The sequence below is a fragment of the Colius striatus genome, chromosome 10 (assembly GCF_028858725.1).
Source record: "Colius striatus isolate bColStr4 chromosome 10, bColStr4.1.hap1, whole genome shotgun sequence".
NCBI classification, from domain to species: Eukaryota; Metazoa; Chordata; class Aves; order Coliiformes; family Coliidae; genus Colius; species Colius striatus.
The window spans coordinates 33,205,425-33,225,211 of record NC_084768.1 but is presented as its reverse complement, the minus strand read 5'-3'; the positions used below and the strand labels follow the sequence as shown (position 1 = coordinate 33,225,211).

General features: G+C 40.1%; 1 protein-coding gene across 1 annotated transcript in view; it reads right to left on the bottom strand.

The window, feature by feature from the left end:
• DPYD (dihydropyrimidine dehydrogenase) overlaps positions 1-19,787 on the bottom strand; it is a 320,182-nt gene that overhangs the window by 259,233 nt on the left and 41,162 nt on the right. Inside the window, exon 3 of the mRNA XM_062003807.1 lies at positions 17,918-18,000. Coding sequence (XP_061859791.1) covers positions 17,918-18,000 — 83 coding nt within the window. The remainder of the gene's footprint in view (positions 1-17,917; positions 18,001-19,787) is intronic.

Below are 19,787 nucleotides of genomic sequence, written 5' to 3'. Positions count from 1 at the left end.
AGGATCAGAACATTATCAACCCTGCCAAAATGAAATAGGTTATTTGTTTTTTTAATTTAGCGAGATTTGGCACTGATTTATGTGTTTTTCCCTGGAGAAGAGACACTATTTCTGTTCTTCAGAGCACAGATCATAATTGTGTCTATTGCACAGTTTGCATTTAGATTCCTTAAAAAAGAGCCCGACAAGGCTATTGTACCTACTTACAATAAAAAACCTGTCACTACATTGCACTCCTCTGAGCACAGCTGCTTGTTGGGGTCATCAGGTATATTAAAGACAAGATTTGATTTTTATGGTCAACTTGAGCTTCTTGCTCATTACTGGCAACAGTAGAAGTTGCCAGGTACCCACTCTGACCTGCCCTCTCCTTCCAAAACTGGGACAACAAGCACCTCTGGCAGCTCTAAACCTTTATGACTTGTCTCCACGAGGCTGACTCCTCACAACAGCATGCAAGGACTGCAGCAGACGTTCCAGAAACTCTTAATAAGACCAAGTAGTTCCTTTCAAATGAAACTTCAATGGGTTAAACATCACTGCAGCAGAGCAATAATGCTGCATTATATACTGATTTACCTCTTCAATATCTTCAACTGTTAAAAGTGGAAGGTGACAAGAAGAAAATTGTCAAACTACCAGATTTTTTAAGAGTATCTCCACAAAGGATTGCTGACATTCATATTGATCAGTGACTTCCTCATACTGCTATATATAGACACACACATACACTTGTCAGCAAGACTCTAAAAAGAGCAACAACCGTATGATAAACTGGAGTAATTCCATGAAGCCAGTCCACTAACTACAACACACTTGTCCAACGTTATTCAACACATGGATAAAAAAATGATCCAGAACAGAAGATTTCTTTATCTTCACCCCTAGATCGTCAGTTGCAGAGGTTTTCTGGTACTAGTTTATCCCATCAGTGCAAAACCTGAGCAGGCTCTGTTGACCCTCCCCCAAAAATATCAAAACAAGAAAAAACTAGAACATTGCTTTTCTAAAGATGAACTTGCAACTACCAAACAACCGAAAAATGCCCCAGCTACCGTGTTAAACGCTTCTCCTTCAGGTACAGCAATTCAGAAAGACACATCAGTGGGGGTTTCATGAAAGATTTTTCCTTAACTGTTTATGTATTTCCAATTAAAAGCAGAGTACTTTGATGCAGGACATCCCACTGCTTTGTAATTTTGTGGTTACTTTCATTAGTTGTCAAGAAATTGCATCAGAAAATTGTTATTTTGAAAAACATAAACAATACCTATAGGAACACTGACACACAGCATGGCTCTTTGCTTTACACTCCTTCATCATCTGGATGCTATTCCCTCTCTTTCAATAGCTTTGCTACAATTCTCTTTGCAACCTCAGGAAAAAAACCCCAATATCCACGTAGCTCATTTGTGCAAGAAAAAAAAAAGGCACAAGTGTTGTATTTTCAGACAAATTTACAGCACATCTCTGCAGCTCAAATCTGGGTGATGCAGTAGATACACGTTTTACAAACACTCACACACACAGAGAGCTCCTTCAGAACATTGTTCATGTTTATTCCTTCACAAGTCAATTCTCAGAAGCAGGCTCATCAAGCTGTTCTATATTTCTGTCAATGCAATGTAACAAGAACTAGGGAAACATTCTGTTTGCAAGCTCTCTTGCAGTTTAAAAAAATGCCTCCAATGTAATTAAAACACATTTTCTATAGGAGAGTATCTTCAAATGAGAAGACACTCGCTCCAGTTTCTCTTGTTATATACTGTGAAATACAAATTAAGAATTGAAATTGGAAAAAAAAATCATCATTCCATTAGGATTATTTGTCAACGAGGTAGCACTAAATTCTAAACCAGAATTACCTTGCCCTCTCAGTTTTGATCATAGTAAGTTACCATACTCATGCAGATTTTCACCTGGTTATGGACTTCTTTAATTCCATTCCACTTGCTCCCTCTTTTCATACAATAGTAGCTACGATGTTTTTCTAAATGGCATGTCTCAAAAGCTCAGATTCTGCTTTAAACATTTGAAGCTCCTGAATTACCAGCAATTTTGAAAGTCTGGACATTAGCCTAGGCACTTACCTACAATGGGAGTTTACAGTGAGCTATCCATACACAGCTGCAAGTTGCCCAGGAACTTTTGCAAACCCCAGCTTAAGGATGGAAAAAAGGCCTTGAAAACCCCAGGGAGTTTACCTTCCTGGAAACATATAACCTAACCAGCAGCCTTCCCCAAAACATACTTGCTTCTAGTTCTAGCAAAGCCATACAAAGGAGCACTCCTGCCACCTTCACCACATTTATGTGACCTTGTTGCCTTGTGCCATCATTAAGAGTGAGCAGCTGATGTTCTTTCCTACCTATCAGCATAATACATCACATAATAAAATATGTCTTTACCTGTCGCTTCCAGCAAACTGCCTCCACCAAATGGCAGCAAAGAAAGCTGAAAATGCATGTTACTAAAAGTAACTAACCCAAAGCTCCCTTTTTGAAGGGAGATTCCCACTTTCGTGCTGGAAACAATGGGAAAATAGCACGTGGGTTATATTTTCTTTAATTAGCACACATTTGCAGATCTGATTCTGGGTGATAACGGACAGGCTGCACGGGATTTGGGCTTTTAGTCTCTCCAGTGTTCATTTTCTCTTTTTGTTTTTTCTCCCCTTTTTCATCAAGATATAACCATATTTAGATTCGAATTCAAAGCACAGCTCTAGTTTATAGTACATAAAGATGTCTGTGAAGTACAAAGTACTGAATCAGAGAAAGGAAAGTATGTCCCATCCTACAGTCATGACATGAGTTATTTGCATAGTTGCCACAAAAGTAATAATTACACTGTAACTCAATGGGAACAATGGTAATTTCACAGTAGCTCATGTTGTTGTTATCACCCTATATCCTGATAACTGTGAAATTAATTTGTGGCACCACTGTATGTGTCAGCTTTAAGCTGTTCCCTAGGTAACATTACGCTGCCATAGAGAAGGAATGCTTGGCAGTAAAATGGGTAGCAGCAGATTGATTATACAAAAAGAATCTTCCCTCTACATACAAATAACATGGCAATCAGAGAAGATAATGAGAAAAAATCCTCCCCACTGGTTGTTTGGGGTTCTTTTTAATAATAATAAAGATATTATATTAACCAAGTTAATGGCATTAACTGACCAGTATCCATAAACTGGAGGAATCCAAAAGCAAAACAAAATGAGCCAACTACCAGCTTACATTTAGTGCCACTGACCCATTGTTCTACCTGCAGCCAAGATGCAGCATAATAACACCAAAAACTTGTTTTTTCTAGTCATTTCCTGTGCTGACCATTAAATGACCATTATAAATAAAAGCAACTATGCACAGCACAAATATCTATTTAGGACAGCATCAGTAGTGTAGGTTATGCGCTCAGGGTTAATTCTCCCTTCATCTGAGAGGCACAGTCCTTTCACCTCCTGGAGACCCAACGTGATTTTGCAGTACTGCTACTGATGAGAAGGACTTCCACACTAAATATAAAAGACAACTCTCTGCCACACCACTCGTGGAAATGCTTACAAACTGTGCTGGGCTTGTGTGGCCAGGTTTCGGTAGCAGGGGCACCCAGGCACCAGGGTTAAACTATCACACTCATCTACCAGTGAAAGTTCAGAGCCACAATAACTGAAGGTCTGGAAAACAATAAACCATGACGTTTAAGGAGGGAATTCATTACGGATTGCTGACAGTAAACAAAGCATTGGGTTTAAACTTTCCAACCACCCTCCTTGGGACAGCAGCAGCTATGAGGCTTTGGATTAAAGAAAGAGGGCTATTTATCTTTATAAAGTTTGGCTATTTCACTTTTGATCCAGGCCTGTTTACATAGCACTACAAATGCATACTGTAATCCCTTGTCCTCTGGCTGTATGTTTGTCTGTAAGGAAACAGGAGGAAAAGAGTATCTCAGTATGTTCCATATACAGACTCAGTGGTTCACTTGGAGGTTTTTTACTGAAAAAGCAGCAGCATCTCAGTGTCAGTGGCAGCCATCAAAGCAAAGCAAGGTGCTGAGCAGATACTCTGATCCCAGATACCCAGGGATGTGCATGTTTTGTCGCTTTGTAGTTTTGATCTTAACTCTGACTGATCTTCCTGTTGTGACTGCTGTCCCCAAAACTCCTGACAGGTGATGTTTAAATGGGGGGCTGGGTCCAAAACAGAGCTTTCAGAGCAATGAAAGCAGCTGTAGGAGCCGAAAGCCAGCTTGGACAGTCCCAAATGTGTACTCTTCATTAAATATTGGCACATATTATGCCAAATTATGTCACTGTTGAGAGGAAAATTTTGACCACCCCATACTCAATTATTCATCAGAAAGGCACTCTGATCATTGCCACTATCAACCCAGGAATCCAACCTATGTCCTTTGCCAAATCAGCATGTACCTTCATCCACTTAACACTCACTCTTCTTCCACCCCACTCTGCATGGAGACAATTCTGGTACACAAGGACTCTTAAATGCAGACAACATACACACTTGCAGTCAGGTAAGCTCACTGTATTAAATGTATGGAGAATTTGCTGGTGCTTTTGATGGTGGTAGGAATTACTAAGGGATATCAGTACTGATTGATCCCCTTTTCAGTCTCATTAATAACTGTCTGCAGTTATCTTTGCTTTGCTAGACCAGTGCAGAGCCTTGATGCTCAGCTAAGCCGGTGGTCATTTTTTTCCCCACACACACCTGACACTGCTTCTGCCTGAAGGAGCTTGGACCAAATCTGAGGAGTGGCTTTTTAACATCTCCTCTGTTCTTGCATGATTTTTATTTTCCTTCCTGCACTTTTCAGATGTCAGTGCTGAAGCAACTACAGTCAGTTGGAACAAACATGCTTCCTGGAACAACAAATGCTCCCAGTGACAAACAACCTTCCATTTGCTGATCAGGGCTGCCAAAGGCATTCAGAAATGCTTCAAGAAAGGTGTATGTGTGTGTGTAACTGAAGACCTTTGGAAAGCTTTAGATGCTAATAGCATCTACTGTTTGTACTGCAAGCCCAAACTTTCCACAGAGGAAACGTCTGTGACCAGGAGGTGTCAGATACTCTTTTTAAAAGGCTAATTGAAAAATGAGCAGTAGGGATAAGAAAAAAAGGCCTGAGATGGGGACTCTTCCCTTTATAATCCCTAAATAAAACCAGATGCAGTACAACTGGCATTTTTACCTACGATGGCATTCAGTTGAAACTAACTGATTCACTCTGAGCCCTCTGTGTTCCACAAGCAGAGATCCCAACATTGTTTTTAGCATGGACTGGTACTGCTAATGAGGCTGAATATTGACTCCTTAATTGTGAAGTATTTGCTGTTGTGAACTCCATAAGTGATGGCTGCTCCTCATCACACTTGAAACATGCTCAGACACACCATAGGGCACTTTATAAAGCCACTCCCATGTTATTTTAAATGTATGTTTTTGGTGAGGACTGTTCAAAATCATAAAGAATGTTCATGTATCTTTCAGACTGTTGTGGTGGGTTGAGTGCCAAAGTGCAACAGGGATGTCGACTGGCTTGGGGAACGGCTTTAAAACAATGTGAAAGTCGGTAAAAAATGAGATCAATGGTAAAAAAGTCACTACCTGAAAGGATAACTCGTCATGTCTGGTTTCCCCCGGGTACCAAACTGCTGATACACTGCTAGCTCTCTGGTGATACCATCCATATGTATGTTTTCGCCTGAGATCTTACTTTTGATATTTTTTTCCTCAAAAAGCAGGGCATTTTTTGAGGAAAAAATGCCATCATTTGATCAAATCAGTGGAGTAGTTCTTTCCATTTCCAAACAAGATTCAGTAGTGTCTTGCAAAAATGAGTGTACATGATCCCTACCCACACAGAAATTACCTTTGGTCACTACAACTACACTGCTGTAAACGCAGCATCTACAGAGAAGCTTGTTCTAATCTCTCCAGAACATCCATGATGTCTCAAAATGAAGAAACAACCCCCTTGTGCTGCTCTGCCCCCAACTGCAGAAGCCAATCCCCGCATCCACTCAGCCAGAGTCATTAGCCAGCGCATGAAGTCACACAATAACTCCCACTGCACTTCCAGCCAACTGTAAGCTTGACGCATTAGCTTGGAAGAATGCCACGCTCCCCGCTGTGCTAAACTTACTGAAACAAATAGGAAAGCAGCATTGCTGTGTTACATCCCTGCTTTACCATTGTGTAATTGGGCCACACTACGGGAACAACACTTTATATTACAAACATCGAGTTACCGGTATCAACTTGTGGCTTCACACTCTCGGCACAAAAGCCATGAGTTATTGTCTTACATCAGGAATTACATGAGCATGATAGAAGAGAAAATGGGATGAGAAGTTGCATTTGAAAGATCTGCTTGCAGTTATAGTTTTAAGACAAACCACGTTTTATAGGTTAGCACATTGTTACGCTAGCAGGAGAAAATGTTCAGCAACGTCAAGAGGAAAGGATTACTCAGGCCTTTCCAATTTAGGGGCAAAGTCTTCACTCACCCAGCGTACCCAAGTAGAATAAAAGAATAAAAAATTGACCACAGAAGCAGGGAGTACAGAGAGATAGTTTTACACTTACTGAAATGCATCTAATTCAACCAGGAAAGCAAGCAGAATATTTCTGCTGTACAGTCCCTGCTGGTTAAACGGCTTCCTGCATTGGGAAAGGAAAATCAGGGATGGCATCTGCAACGGGGTGAGCAGTGGTCTTCTCCCCCTCTCCTAGAGTATTAGCCAGCCTTTCCCCACGATTTTGGCTGCAGAAGAGTTTGGCCCTAGGATGGCAGAAGATACCCTAAAACGATTGTATCTATATAGGCAGGGTGGCCCAGCAGTAAGGGGTCCCCACAGCAAAGCAGTCGGCATTAAGTCCTAACGTATCCCTTCCTGACATGCAAGTTCCCACTTAGTCCTGTAAGCTTGAGCAACTGATGTGGACATCTCGGCCTCTGCAGTTTCTGTGTCATGGGTGCCTGTGCTGGCTCTCTTTGAGACAGCACCTGAGTGCTCATGGGCCACGAGCAGCACTCACAGCAGCAGCACATACCCCTGCCCAGGCACAACTGCCGGCTGGGGCAAGGACAATGACACAGAGGTACCTGACAGCCAGGCTATGACTGGAGCAATGACAGAGCAGTGAACAGGCTGCCCAGAGGGGTTGTGGAGGCTCCTTCCTTGGAGGGCTTCAAGACCCGCCTGGACATGTTCCTATGCGACCTGATCTAGGTGACCCTGCTTCTGCAGGGGGGTTGGACTGGATGATCTCTAAAGGTCCCTTCCAACCCCTACCATTCTATGATGATTCTACATAGGAGTCATTGAAATTTGCCTGTACTTACACAAAAAAATAAAAGCAGTTCTGCTAGCTGCTGCTTACAGTGCAGCTGCATCTCAGGGCAGCCTGGAAGATACGTTCAAGAAAGGAGAACTCAGCTCTGTTTAGGCTACTGGAGCCACAAGGTTGGTGTTAGGCTGAGCCATGCAGACACAGCTCTCTAGTGCTAAACACTCAACAGAGCCAGAATCTCTCTTAAATATGTAACAATTCCTACTTAAGTATTTTTAAACATCCCTGTATAGTTCTTTAATTACAGGGAGAATAATTCCCACTCCAATTATTTTCTCTGAGAAGAAACCACAGGAGAATATACCTCAGGACGGAAGAGGATTAACAATACGAGCCATTGCCATGCAAGTACATTTGCAATGCGAAGACCAAGGCAAGCAGGAAAAACTGCTCAGGAAGTATCTATATGCTCCAACAGGAAGACATGCCAGATAGGAGAAAAAAAAGGTGTGGAAAATTGCTTCATAACTATTTTTTTCCAATAATAAAAATAAAATGTTTTCTTGCCTTTTTGGTAATACTGTTAGAGACTGACCAAAGCCATACTTTCTTTTTCTTTAACACATTAACAGTACAAAGTAAGTGCTTTGTTACTACAAATTAACACTGAAAATATGGAAAACTCTTCCATAGGTGAAACAGCAGTAATATCAGTATGGGTAGTACTAAACAGCAGCACTAAACACTACCATTGCATGTCAGTAATAAAAGCAACAGTGTCTACAAATATGGCAATACTAACTACTTTATTAAATTAAAATATTTAATGTGATAATCACTATTATCACATTAAATTCAGCTGAATGGACCCAAATACTACAATGATATTTCGAACTCTTCAGTGTTTACTTTACAGGAGAAAATGTCTGTTTCTTTTTTCTTTCTAGAAACAAAGACAGAAAAACAACCCTGAAGTTCAGTCTTCAACCAAGCCAGGACTAAATGCTGTAGATTGGCTGAACAAGCTAAATACACACTTGTACTGCAAAGAATCTCGTCACTGCCAATATTCTCTGCATGTTACAAAGCACGTCCCAGCCAAGCAGTACTGGGCAGGAGATGCTGTTCAAGAATACTTGTTTTTTTCCTTGATACTCCATGACATTTCTCATGTTTGTCTCACCCTGTAAGCAGCCTTCTTTGTATAAATTTTTGCCCAAGATCTTAACACTCCTCACTCCTAAAGATGCTAAACCTTAGTAGCCTTGCCCTAGGCACTAGCAGTGAAAGTCTCCACGTGGTATCTTGAAAGACTTAAAACTGATCATGGGCTTAACTGGCTGCCCATCAACTTTTAAACAGCAAGTTCCAGCTAGAGGTTGTCTTGTAAAGTATCTGTGTTTCTTAGAAATGAGGAAGGGAAATTGTTTCTGCAAAATGTTGTAGTCAAACAGCTAATTGTGTGGTGCTGCTGCTAGTTTATCTTCTTAACAACACTGGAAAAATCCAATACACTTTAGAGTCTCATTTTCAATAAACAGGTTGATTCCATTAGAACATTAAACTTAAATAATCTTTTCTTGCTCTCCCAAATAGCCTCGAGTAAACAAACAGGATTTAAATTCATAAGTCTACAGGGAAAAGGAAGATTAACTTTGATGGAAGTTAAATAACTTGGGCTACAGTTGGACCTACAGTTTACTCTCTGAAACATACTCACATTTCTACAAAAATGGATGTTTGCGTTTGCCTCCAGAACCACAACAATCAGTATAACAAAGTCAAAGCTTTTGAGAAACAGCAACAAATGTAACCACAGCTACTAATATTCATTATAACCAAAGGGTAGTAATCACATCATAGTCAGAAAACATAATGACGATCTGGCCACAATCAGCACATAATGCAAAAGACACACACTACCTAATACAGCACTTTTGTATACAAACTACATTTCATTCTCAATCCCCAAGCTTTGCTTTGTACCCTAAACTCCAAGGACAATGTATTCTGAGATGCCCATGGCAATACAAATCCCATCGACTTTATAAGACACGACAAAGGAGGTAAGAAAGCTTACACGTTTTGAGGCTTTTGAGAACTACAGTAAACATCTGAAGAGAAAGAAGTGCAGATATATTTAAAATGGCATTTGTAAAGGCAGAATTGTTTCTGACTGTACACAAAACAAGTTACTGTATGAAATCGGGTTTCTTGAATGCATGTGGAACGTGGTACTCTCAATAGGCTCAATACCATAGAGATTAAATTCATGACTAACATATAAAAAAGCATGAGCTTTGACAGCTTGAACTAACACATCCGACTCCTTTGCCAAAGCTGTAACAGACCCAACTGATGTGTACATTCCAGAATCTTATGGTCTAAAACGGTACAAGCCATCTTCTCACTAAACCATCCAAACCCTGGAACATTAAATCAGTCTATAGAAACCCATGGCTCATGGCAAGACCACCAGCAAGTTACCTTCACTTACTTCTTCACTTAAAAATAATATACAAACACACATGTATTTAACAAACCAAAACATTTTGGAAGTGTATAGGCTGATGAAAGTACCATATCCATAAGCCTGGTAGTCTATATTGTACTTATTGCCTTGAGCAATCCACAGCATTTATTCCTGGTTGTTAACGGGAGCAAAGAACCAAGTTTCAGAACTATTTTAGAACTCTGCATATTTACAAGCAGCACAAGGGGAACCCAGAGAGTGAACTCCAGATTCTGCAGTGCCATTTTCTGGTGTAATGGTTTGCAGACGAGTGGCTCTTAGTCACTGAGAGGTAACGCCACCGCACCCACTGCGTGACATCTTTGCAGGCTTTGTCGTAAGCCATCTGCCACAGTGGTTTTCAGATTCTCTGTCACCACCAACATCAGACAGTATCTCCTGCAGTTTGCTAAAAAGCAGCATTTTGACTGTTACCCAGTTCTCTTCTTTACATCATAAAACTAATAGTTCAAAAGCAAAACCAGGCTACCCTCCCTTACAGTGACAGAAAAGTGGGGTTTGTTTCCTCGTTTCCCCTCTGAAATATTTTTGGGACTGCTACACATGAACACAGCACCGATGTGCTTACCATACACAGAAGAGACCTGAAGCATCATTCAACCACTGTAATACTTGCAAGGAAGAGTACGAAACAGAGGCAGAATTTGACCATAAATGTTTTTGTGAAGACCTTGCCTAAAGCACCCTTCAGTATATCAACAAAAGCAGTTACTGGAATGCAGTTTCCAAAACCATGAATGTTGGTTGCTGTTTTGCCTGTTTACTACATTGCTTGCTATTTTGCTGACAATGCTTTTGTTCTAGATCCATGTGTCATTTATACACGCTACAAGGCATAACTCAGTCCTCTGACTTGAAGTAACTGAACCTACACGGTCAGTCAGAATCACAAAACCACCCAACATCCTTTGACATCTGCCAGTCACAAACATCACTGATGCACAACTTGGGGGATGTAAAAGCTGCATTTGTTAGTTTATGAATGTTCCTTTAGTCACCTAGCTAGCTAAGGAAAACAATCTAAAAATACCTAGATAAAAATATATGAAGCAATTCAAGTACATTCTAAAGTGCAGAAGATAAATGTTATCCCTGGCTCCACAAGATTTGCACTGTCAGTTCTACACAATTTGAAACAATGGACTGGTCAAACACCACAGCGTCCTTTTAACTGCAAAATGAAATATGAAGTGCTTTAATTCTCCATGTAAATGATACAGAAAAATAATGCACAGTCTAATAACTATCATAAAAATAATTGCATTAATGCCACAGGTTCCTATGCATGCGTGGTGCTACAGCTCTGCACAACGTATGCCTCTCGACAGAAATTATTCCATCGTGGCAATATCTAAGCACTGTATCCCTGGCACTGCCAGGCCATAGAGGGTGGCTAAGGAGGTAATTTGCCAACAAAGAGCAAAGGAAAATTGCATGAACATAGAACCCTGTAATGCCACTGAACAGCTTCTAGCAGCTAAGCAGGTTGTTCAGTTGGAGCCATCCTTACACAGGGCTGTCTCACACTGTGCAGATAAATGGCCAGTGTTTGGTCATTGCAAGTGATGTTGACAATCCGTTTGACCTACAACATACACTAAGGATGAAAGTGAAGTTCTGCTTTCCAAATGGCACTCTAACCAAAACTACAATTCATTTCTATAAGCCAGATATGTCTTCACTATGGAAGGACTACTAAAAAGTTCTCAAGTGCTTCTAATAGTCTGTATTTATTCCCATGCAACACCAAACCTAACTAGCAACAGTAGCATTTTGCAGCATCTGCTCATTTTCATATGCTATTAATAATATGGTACATTTATAAAATTGTCAAGACACATATCCAGAAAATAGTTTCTAAGGGGAGCAGGGTCTAGTCCCTAAATTCCAGAGTCTTGTAGGATGTTTTGTCTTCAGTCTGAAAACATCTCTGGAGAAAATTACTTTTTTTAAGGAATATCTCTAAGATAGAAATGCTCTAAATAAAGGTCTAAATGAAGAAGCCTATATATGGGGATTGGACTAGATCATCTCTAGTGGTCCCTTCCAATCCCTACCATTCTGTTATTCTATACATCAAAGTACTTTACCTAATTAGGATGTCCTGTGAGGCGAGGGCGGGTGTTTGGTTGGTGGTGGTGGTGAGATAGAGCAGAGGAACACGTGCTGGTCACCCAAGAAGGCATAGTAGTGTTACACTTTGGAAGTAGTACAACATTTTTGTTGAACACATACGGAACAATTACTTGTTCCTCACCTTTTGCATGCCCCAAGCAGCATTCAAGTGGTTACACTGGAGAGAAATTTAAAGACAGAAGAAGGTGAAGGAGAAATTTGAACTTAGTCCCTCAGTCCCAAATAAGCACACTAATCACAGGACTAGTGGCTACTTTGGATCACTGGAATTCACTCCAAAACCTTCCACCTCCACAGAATATGAAGGATTTCTTTGAATAGATGATCTTTGAGACCTGGATCATGAACCCAGAAGCAATTATCTTTACACCTCCTCATTCACCTTCCCTTTCAACTTACCTGGGATTGGTCCCATCTCTCAGAACAGCTTAAGAACAATACAGGCAAGCAGGTGTACTTGTAACGTGACATTTTTCATTGCTGCCATTTTCCTCGTCTTTCAAGCCTGCGTTTTTCTAACACTATGACTCCAGGATGTGGCTTTTCAAACTGTGAAAAACAAGTTGCCTGACTCAAAATCAGACTATGAACTTATACCTGCCACATGTCAAGCCAGAGCCCTAACCAGTTTGGGCTAAATTACTAAATATTTTATAGCTTGTGCTGCAGACTTGTTTTGTTCATGTTTTTAAATCCCTAACTTTTACTCTTCAAACTAATGAACACTTGTGAAATCAAGGAACTTCTTACACTGCAATTTTCTTGGGTTTTGCCCAGCCATAGAAGCTATTTGTCAAATACATCTGAGATGTCTAGACCATATTAAAAGAGGCTTGATTGTTACTAACCCCAGCTTATACAGTTGTCAAGACAACAGTGAATATCATCATTAACAGAAACTGTTTCTATCTAACTGGAAAGCACAGTTGAAGCCTCACTCCCATGTTTACATTTTCCAAAACCATATGCAAATATGTGAATGCAAAAGAATATTCTAAATGAACTTTGGTATCTTTTATATGGATCCAAACAGACGAGCAAACTTCCTCTCCTCTTTCTCACTGTGAAGGATGAAGAAAAATGTTTAAATCTTCCTTTATTAACAAGAAATCTATCCAAAAATACTGGTTTAATTTTCACCTGCAAAGCTTTCACGGATACTAACTCAGTCAATGGTCACGAGATAGACAGGTTGTACACATTCACCTTCAAGTAGGACCCACTCATGTATTTCTCACCAGCCTTACTATTTGCTCACTGCCATAAGCCACCACAGTGACTTACCAACTCAGTTGATAAGTTAACAATTGCAACACCAGATTCAGAAGATGTTAAATACTTAATTGGTAAGTTCACCAAGATCAGGGAATCTACCCTAGACACAGGCCTAAAGCATATGGCTAGTATAGTGTTCAAAAGCAATCTGTCATCCACTGGAGTTAGGGTTAGGCTGCCATTCAGTTGAAAGCTGGATATCCTGGAGGAATGGGTCTACAGAAAACTGGTGAAGTTGGATGGGGAAGGGGAAGAGACTCAAGTTAAGTCATGACCCAGAGGAGGTAGAACACCAGGCACTGCTACAGGCTGGGGCCAATCAGCTGCAAAGCACCTTTGCAGAAAAAGGCCTGGGGGTCTTGGAGGACAAGCTGAACATGAGCGAGTCCCTGCAGCAAAGCCCAGCGGCACCCTGGGCTGTGTGAGGTAGAGCATCACCAGCAGCTTGAAGGAGGAGATCTTTCTCAGCTGCCCAGCACTGGCGAGACACAGCTGGAGCGCTGTGCCCTGCGCTGGGCTCCCTGGGACAAGAGACACACAGACATATTGAAGCGAGTCCAGCAAAGGGCCACTGAGGTGATTAAGGGACTGGAGCATGTCACACCAGGAGAGGATGAGAGCAGAGCCAAGGATGTTTAGCCTCAAGCAGAGCTGGGGATGTTTAGCCTCAAGCAGAGGAGGCTCTGCATGGATCTTATCAATATGTATAACTACTTGATGTGAGTGAATAAAGACAACAGAGCCAAACATTTTAGTGGTACCCAGTGACAGGGCACAAAATAACAGGCACAAGCTGAAACACGAGGCATTCTAGTTAAAAATAAGGTGTGTGGGGGGGATTTTTTGTTTGGGTTTTGTGCTCTTTGAGTAGCTATATTTTAAAAAATGCAGTAGTGTTGCTTTCATCTTTATCTCATCCTTTTTCAATTTCTGCTCTCCTGTGTGTTTCATATTGCACATAACCCATTAGTACAGTGGTACATGTGTACCATTTATAAAGAAATGAGCGTACACACATTGAGGGTGCATGCTCAAAAACGTCCTGCAGGTACACAATCAGAAAAGCTGAGAGACCACTGGTCTAGATCATCTGCAACAGACCCTTCCAACTTCAGCGACTCTGTGATTCTCTCCTGACAACAAATACAGATGACTGTACACAAAGGTAGTGAACAGATTGAGTGGAAAAAATTTCCCTTCCTGACAGCTGATGACTGTTGCTTCCTGATATTTGTCCCCCACTTTGTTAAAGCAGGAACTCCCCACACGTTATCTGCCTCTAAACTGATATCAGTAATTGGTTTGGGATTTCTTCCACACTTCTACAAAAAGTATTTTCTATTTTCAGGGAGTTTTCACTGGGGGGTTTTTTGTTGGTTTTTAAGACTCCTTCAAGGCTACTTTACCCTGTTTTCCCAGAGGAATGGTTACTGCAGAAGTCCATATTCTAGTTTTGCCACCTATGAAAAGACTACCAAGGTCAACATACCACTAGCTATGCCACTTCCTCCTCCTCCAATACTTTCCTCCTTGTAGTAGCCAAACAACTATAAGAGCTTCATTAAATTTCTAGAGGAAGCTTTACTGAGGACAGGATCCAGATTTTTTTTACAGTGAGTACATATTATGAACAAATTGAGCTGTTTAAAAAAAGCTTAATGCTCTTAATGATGCAACCCAACATTATAGGCATAGATCTCTGCTATCTGACAAGTGACTACATCAAGTATTCAACTAAACTATTGTATACACATTCAAGGTATGTAAAGCAATAGTCTGTCCATCTAAAGGCTCCTACTCAAAAGAAATAATGCATTTTTATTGTTTATCTAAGCTTTGCAGTTGCATTAAAATATAATAAGAAACAAACAGTTTGGAATTCATTAACTAAATAAGCAAAACACTAACCAAATGGAATGCTTTATGATTTCATATGCAATCAGAAGTTAACCAGATTCTTGCAGTATCACTCTTTATATACTGACTAATGGCAATCTACTATCAGCTCATCATCTCATTGAAGGTCTAAAATAATATGTAAAGTAGAACCAGAGAATGTTCGTGTGCTCTATGATCATTTCAAAATCCTTCAGAAAGTTTATTTTGCACACATCTCTACACATAAACAAGAAGGATGATCTTCATGTAATCCTTAATTTCAATACCATTCAGTTTCTGAAGGGCTGGAAAAAGAACAAGACCCGTTTTGAATATTGGTGTTTGTTTATGCAGAGCACAGTGATATTCATAGACTAGAAATACACTGAAACTCATATTAAATTGACCATTTTTCTCAAAGAGAAAGTTAAAATGGAAACTCTCATTCCAAACAGAAGCACTGGGGAAAAATGCTCATTGTATCTCTCATCTGGCAGACCAGTACTATCACTCTGGGAAATCAGAGAGAGTTTGGGCAGACTGCCCACTCAACTTAAGGCTCATCTGAGATCCACATATATCCGCTCAGCTATCCAGCTAGTACTTTGTTGTTGTTGTTTTCATGCCCATATGATTTTAGTGCCTTTGTGCAATGTGCAACCCTCTCCACATGTTTCCCCTACCAGAAGGAGGCAGGTATCTCACAGTACTCACTGAGCCCAGCAAATCTATGTCCTCCCACGCCTGCACCAATGTCCGCTGCAGTTATGGGAAAGCAACGTGCACTTCAGGCTGCCAAAATGTACTGTTTGGATTACACATGTCACAGATAATCCCAGGATCCAAACAGAAATATACAGCCACCAAGGATACGAGGTGACTATGCAGTAGTTGGAAGAACAGTACAGCCCAAAGTACATGTTTAGGGAAACATGTACAACTGCGTGCACATGCCTCTCTACATTAATATTTTGCCCCTTGTTTGTGTTGCTCCAGTACATTACAAAAACATACTACAGTCTTAATTTAGTAAGCCAAGTATTTGCTTCCATAAAAACAACTAAGAAAAAACATCAACCATATAATATTGACTGCAATTAGGAGAATTCCAGCACGGTACAACTCCCTGTCACGTGTCACAATCAATAACTATTTCTCAGAATAGCTTGTACACCAGCAGACAGAGCTGGGACACAAATTTATGAGACAGCAAAGTGGGTTTTATTGTATGCACTGCATAGAATCATGAGAATCTTCTACACAGTCCTTGTAACAGAAACACCACCTTTGAAATGCTAAAGCTCCCTTTGCTAGTGAATGTTTATCACCAAAGAGCTGCCAGCTCCCAAGTTTTTAAAAGATGAGCTCTGCTGAGTCATGCATGGCAAAACAGCGCAAGCCTCCCCTCGGAACCGTGCTACGAGGGAACAGCAACGTGAAACCCAGTTTGTTGAAGATACTATAAGTAGCTTCATACGCCAAAAGCTCCCCAAATCTTTATATTTAATTGCTTTCCATTTAGTGGCACCACACAAGATTTACATACACAGCTGACCAACCACATAGGGAGAAAACCCTAAGGGTACGAAGCAAAACAAGTAAGAAGCAAGGCACTACGATTACAAAGGGGAATATCACTGTTTTTACAGTTATTTGCAACACTAGTAGTTGAAATGTTCAGAAAGGAAAGTATCAACTAGGGGTAATGAAGGCTTCAAGAGAGGCAGGCTGCATTTCGAGTTGGGGTACCTTTACCAGCACATGCGAGAAAAGCATCAATAACAAAATCAGAGTCAGGCAAATAAAGTCATTCACAGATGCCCATAAATTTAAAGGTATTATAAACACAATCAAAGCAAGTGGGTCTCATCAGTTTTTCAAGAAGTTTCTCATCATATTTTGGTGCTGTTTCTGTACTGCACTCGTGCAAGCCCACAAGCTGCTCTGGTATCAGGGAAGCACCACACTTGCATCATTACATTTTACTATCCAACTTACAAAACCTTTAAAAGAACAGGTTACTACAATCTTCTGTTCCACAGCTAATACTATAATTAACATCTCCCTGATTACTCAGTGAGTTACTTCAGAAAATGTGTCTTTGATTCCACCACCTTCCAGCACAGTAATCACTCTTTTCCAGGTACTGCAGCTGGCAGGATTCTTTGGATCCTGTACCCAGATACTCTACAGTGCAAGTGAGGGCAACAGAAGATTCACGTACTGACTAATTTTAATCTCCTCTAATAAGCATTAAGTGCAATGACTTGAGGACATGAAGCAAAACATACATTTCTATGATATACAAAGGACTGGATAGGTTTTAACGTTCCATTAGCAAAACCAAAATCATGGCAAAGTAGGGATAAAATCAAGAGTACACGGGCACTACATACAAAACAATCAAATCCAATTCAAAGGCAAACGCAGGTCTGATCAAACAGCATTGTACAATTGCTTCAACAGTTACAGAATGTAGCTGAACAATATTTTCATTCACTCACAGTTTAGTATAAATATAAAGCAAGGCACCCCTTAAGCATTTTAAATAACAAATTAAACATTTACGTTTTTTACTGTGCAGTCAGGCTTAACATTTATGCAGCTTCAAAACCAAAGTACAGCCTCAAGGGAAGCCTCTCCACTGACAAATTAATACCTTAGAGAATAGAGCTGAATGGTGGCAATGAACTCATTTGTTCCCCCAATAATGAAGAATGACTCTTTCTTTACCACATCTGTGACTGTTGCTATGGTGACCCAGACTTACCTCATTGCTTCTCGAAGTGCTCCTCGCTCACTAAGAGTTGTGTGCTTGATGTCATCAAAATTATTTTCCAGTTTCTCACAGTTCTGCAACAAACAGACAAATCCATGTGAGGCTCCTAAACAGTACATTGTACGTGCATTAACATCATTCAACATCATGCAAACAAAACTAATGTACACCACGTAACCTCAAATTATGCATTCTGCTTTAATTACACAGGGATCATTAAAAAGACATTGAGAACTCAGAAACAATGTAAACATGAATCTTATTATATGGTTGTCATGGAAATCATCCTATAAATGTTCCATAATGAAATGTATAGAATTTTGGGGGGTTTCTTCTTTGAAAAAAAAATGTATTTTCCCTTTATCAGTACGCGAAGCTCCAAAGCTGCTGCACACACAGAGACGGGGACTGAAGCCTGGACAGTCAGAACAAAAGTTATCAGTCTGTCCCAACAAAGCAGGCAGCATTGTGGGAACTAAACATATTTCATTCATATTTAGTTTATTTTTAAAAAAAAGGGAACAGAAACTGAAAATGTTGTTTACAGACACGTCAAGCACCTAACGTTTATTCTGTTTATTCTTCTAAGAGTAAAATGAAGAAAACAATTTTTAAATTCATTTATTGTCACAACTTTGGTCTATTCCATGAATTGTTATTAAAAATGTGACTGGTTCTAGTACTAGTGCTGATCCTTTTCTTCTGCTCCTATAAAGACAGTAACATTGATGCAGGAGATGTTGGGGAGTGCAGAAATTTGTGTCTGTTCAAAGCGAGTGTGAGACAGCAGCAAACAACAATTCTCTGATCATCCGCATCATCCATAGGATTGTTACACTCTCTTGAGGCTTCGTCAACACAGGAAGCTTTTAGGTTACCCCTGTTCTCAGCAGCACCTTTCTCCAATACCAAAACTTACCTCTGGGAGGCATAATTTTGCCATATGGGTGTAGAAGACACACAAGTTGCCAGCATAACAGTTACTATTGCGAACAACCTTGAAGGAAGGATTGTCAGGCTCTTTATGCAATAGCTTTAAAGGAAATATGTGCACTATTATTTGGTCATATTACTTTCACAGTTTTTAATACCTGAACTAATTTTCAAGTCCACATCTTTGAAGATAGCTGTAATAAATACAATAAAAGTTGCCCATTGTTATTTCTTTTGTGCATTGATTATTTTTATAATTACATCCAATTTGAGGCTACAAAAGCATTGCTGGAAAGGAAATAATTGGATGTTTGTAAATGGCCTAACCAGACACTTTAGCTTGTCTAATTAACACTTAAACTATCATTGTTTTTAAATAAAACTGTACACTTTTTTTAATACAAAGTTTTTAAGTTTTAATAATACATGTCTGAACAGGAGAAAGGAACAAAGCTGCCACGGAACTTCTGCAGTCTTTTCTCTCCCTCATGAAAAATGATGCATGTCTTAAGTATGAGCAGTGCATCTTATCTCACAACTAATTTCATATTTTTTTCTTTGTTTATATTACAATCTGCTGTCCTTTGTATGGCAAAATCCTACTCAAAAACTCAAAGGGATTACACGAGACAGACAAGGAATCTCTACAATGAAGCATTCCATTATTTAGATCAGCATACATTGACCTTCAGCTCCAGGCACACACAGGCAGGTCGGTCATTGAGAACACACAAAAAGAAATCCAAACCAACAATACTAATGAATAAAGAATTTCTGGTTCATCAGTACTAAACTGAAAGTATCTGTGCAAGCAAAAATCAAGTCTCCCATCCTCCAGGAAAGCAGGCCAAAGGAAACACCTTTCGGAGTAGTGTTCCTAGCACCAAAAGAGGGAAGCTCATGTTTTAACAATCCTGTGCCACCAGCA